Source organism: Octopus bimaculoides, chromosome 6 (assembly GCF_001194135.2).
Source record: "Octopus bimaculoides isolate UCB-OBI-ISO-001 chromosome 6, ASM119413v2, whole genome shotgun sequence".
Classification (NCBI taxonomy): Eukaryota; Metazoa; Mollusca; class Cephalopoda; order Octopoda; family Octopodidae; genus Octopus; species Octopus bimaculoides.
Genome location: NC_068986.1, coordinates 39,343,646 through 39,346,123, shown reverse-complemented (window position 1 = coordinate 39,346,123; position 2,478 = coordinate 39,343,646). Strand labels below are relative to the sequence as shown.

The window sequence follows — 2,478 nt, the reverse complement described above, 5'->3', positions numbered from 1 at the left end:
CTCTCTCTCTCTCTCTACATATATATATGTGTGTGTGTGTATGTATGTATTTAAAAAGTGCTGGAAGAAAATATTGAAAGTGATAGATGAGTAAATGAAAAGGTGAAACAAATTATTAAAAAAATAAAAATGAATGCAAACTTGAAATAGTAAACTGTGTACATGAAAAGTAAATCATAAAGAAAGAAAATGTTATTTGAGGAATATAAAAAATTCAAGGCAATTTAGAGCTTTGCTTTTGTCTCAGGAAAGTATTGATATAGCTCTGGGGTATTCTGGACAGAGAATTGAGAAGCTGGAAGTTGGTGTGAGTTTCATTGAAACACATACATAATCTCATTAGATTCCTAAACTGGCACACACATGCCTTCACACACACACATGCATGCATGCAAAATGTTATCAGGATTATTTCCCCTAGGATCTGTTGAAATCTGTTGTTACTAGGTTAATACTTCAGGGTGGAAATGGCATCAGGTTCAGTGTTCTTGGAAGGACTCTGAGTAGTGATTAGTATGAGTCCTGGGGCCTGGGGGTTCAACACAAGTGTAATGAGAGGGGGAAAGTCCTGTGGGTTGGGAACGCTTGTGTAGAAGGGGGATGAGTCTAACAAGCACTTATAAGCAAAGGCCATTTTAGCTGCAATGGAAAAGGTAGAGAGAGCAGACAACTCACCTGTAAGCCAGAGAATAGAGTATGACTGTGAGTGACTTTATGACAATCAGTTGGGTAACCTTTTCTGGATGGGCCTTAGATATTTATTCAGCAGCACCATGCGAGAATTGGAAGCAGTACCCCATGTGGTCTGCAACTACACTTTGTAAAGTGCCAGCAATAGCTAGGGGCTGTAAAGTTTGTTTTTCTGTTGTTGATTACTGACCTAGTTGATCACTTATCAACAAGGAGCTACTGTTTAATTAACTCCATATAACATTATTTATGTCATGATCAGCTGGTGCTCAGTTAAATGCATAAATATGTTCTGGGCAGTTTTATTGTTAATTTGTTTTAGAATTATGTTATAAGATTCTTACTGTGAATATTTATTTTCTAGTGTGTGTGCTGTTTACACAGGATCCTGGAAGTAAGAAATGGACTGAGGTAAGTTTATAATCTTTTTTTAAACACAAATTTCTCTTGAAAGTTAAATGATTGGTATTATAAATTGCCTCCATTATTAACTTGAAATATCTGCATTCCAGAACCATTTAGTACACACATGTACTTGAAAGCATGACAGTGCAGAATGTTTTGTAAAAAGTTTATTACCTGTTGAATTATCTTTGTGTTTCTTTCATTACAACATTTACATACAAAAGTATGACTCATTAATGCTTGACTGGTTTCATAAAGCCTCAGATTTATGAAGAGAACTGGCTGCATGTTATGACCTTGCTTTAGTAACTACCAGTTCAATTTCTAAAGAGTAAATCGACCAGATATTTGTTCACTGCTTCCTACACCAGTGATTTCTTGCAATGTTGTTGCTTTTGATATCAGAAACATTTTTGGCTATATCTAGCATAAGAACCTTCTAGCTAAGATACTTGTCCAAGGACACAATTTGTCATTAGTTGGAATGGAATGTTTTGTGTCAGACCAATCCATGGCAGCATAATCTAGGAGGAGGAAGCTTTCTGATACACATTCTATCAACCCTGGTGTGCAGCAGCATCATAGAGAAAGCCTCCAGCTTCATTGCCTGCTTTGGATCCAACTCCACATTGCAAACACTTAACAATTTTCTTCTAAATCTTTCCCCTTCCACCCTTTCAGGTCAACTACCTTGCATTCACATGCCATGTCAGAAAGTAGTTCCAATCAGTTTAAACCAAAAAAGGTCACTGACCCCAGCAATATCCCTTCCATTACTCTCAAACATTGTACCTTATATTCATGAAATATTTCAGTCTCTCCCTTTCTTCAGCAATCTATTCTGATCTTTGGAAACACTACAGTGTGTCTCATTCTCAGGAAAGACAACCATTCTGACTCTGCGAACAATAACCCTATTGCACTCACATCCAGTACCTTCTGGGTTGCAGAGAGAGACATTAACAATGATATAATGATGTGCTCCAGCACCTTAATAATGACCAGTACAGATTCTGTAAAACTACACCCACTGGTGACACTTCTACGTCACACACCAATAGGTTCTTGCTTTGAAGATATTTGACGAAAGTCATAGTCTCATTTGATATCATTACAGCTTTCAACCATGTCAAGCATGCAAATCTCCTACTGAAATTGCCCATATGTAAACTCTCTCTCTTTACTCTTTACTCTTTTACTCTTTTGCTTGTTTCAGTCATTTGACTGCGGCCATGCTGGAGCACCACCTTTAGTCAAGCAAATCGACCCCGGGACTTATTCTTCGTAAGCCTAGTACTTATTCTATCGGTCTCTTTTGCCGAACCGCTAAGTGATGGGGACGTAAACACACCAGCATCGTTTGTCAAGCAATGCTAGGCGTAC

The 2,478-nt window shown here is 37.8% G+C and overlaps 1 protein-coding gene across 2 annotated transcripts in view; it reads left to right on the top strand.

Annotated features, from left to right (window-relative positions):
* LOC106882052 (copine-8) overlaps positions 1-2,478 on the top strand; it is a 263,320-nt gene that overhangs the window by 77,060 nt on the left and 183,782 nt on the right. For both annotated transcript variants that reach the window (XM_052968690.1, XM_052968691.1), the window contains exon 3: positions 1,055-1,101. In XM_052968690.1, the coding sequence (XP_052824650.1) occupies positions 1,055-1,101 (47 nt within the window). The remainder of the gene's footprint in view (positions 1-1,054; positions 1,102-2,478) is intronic.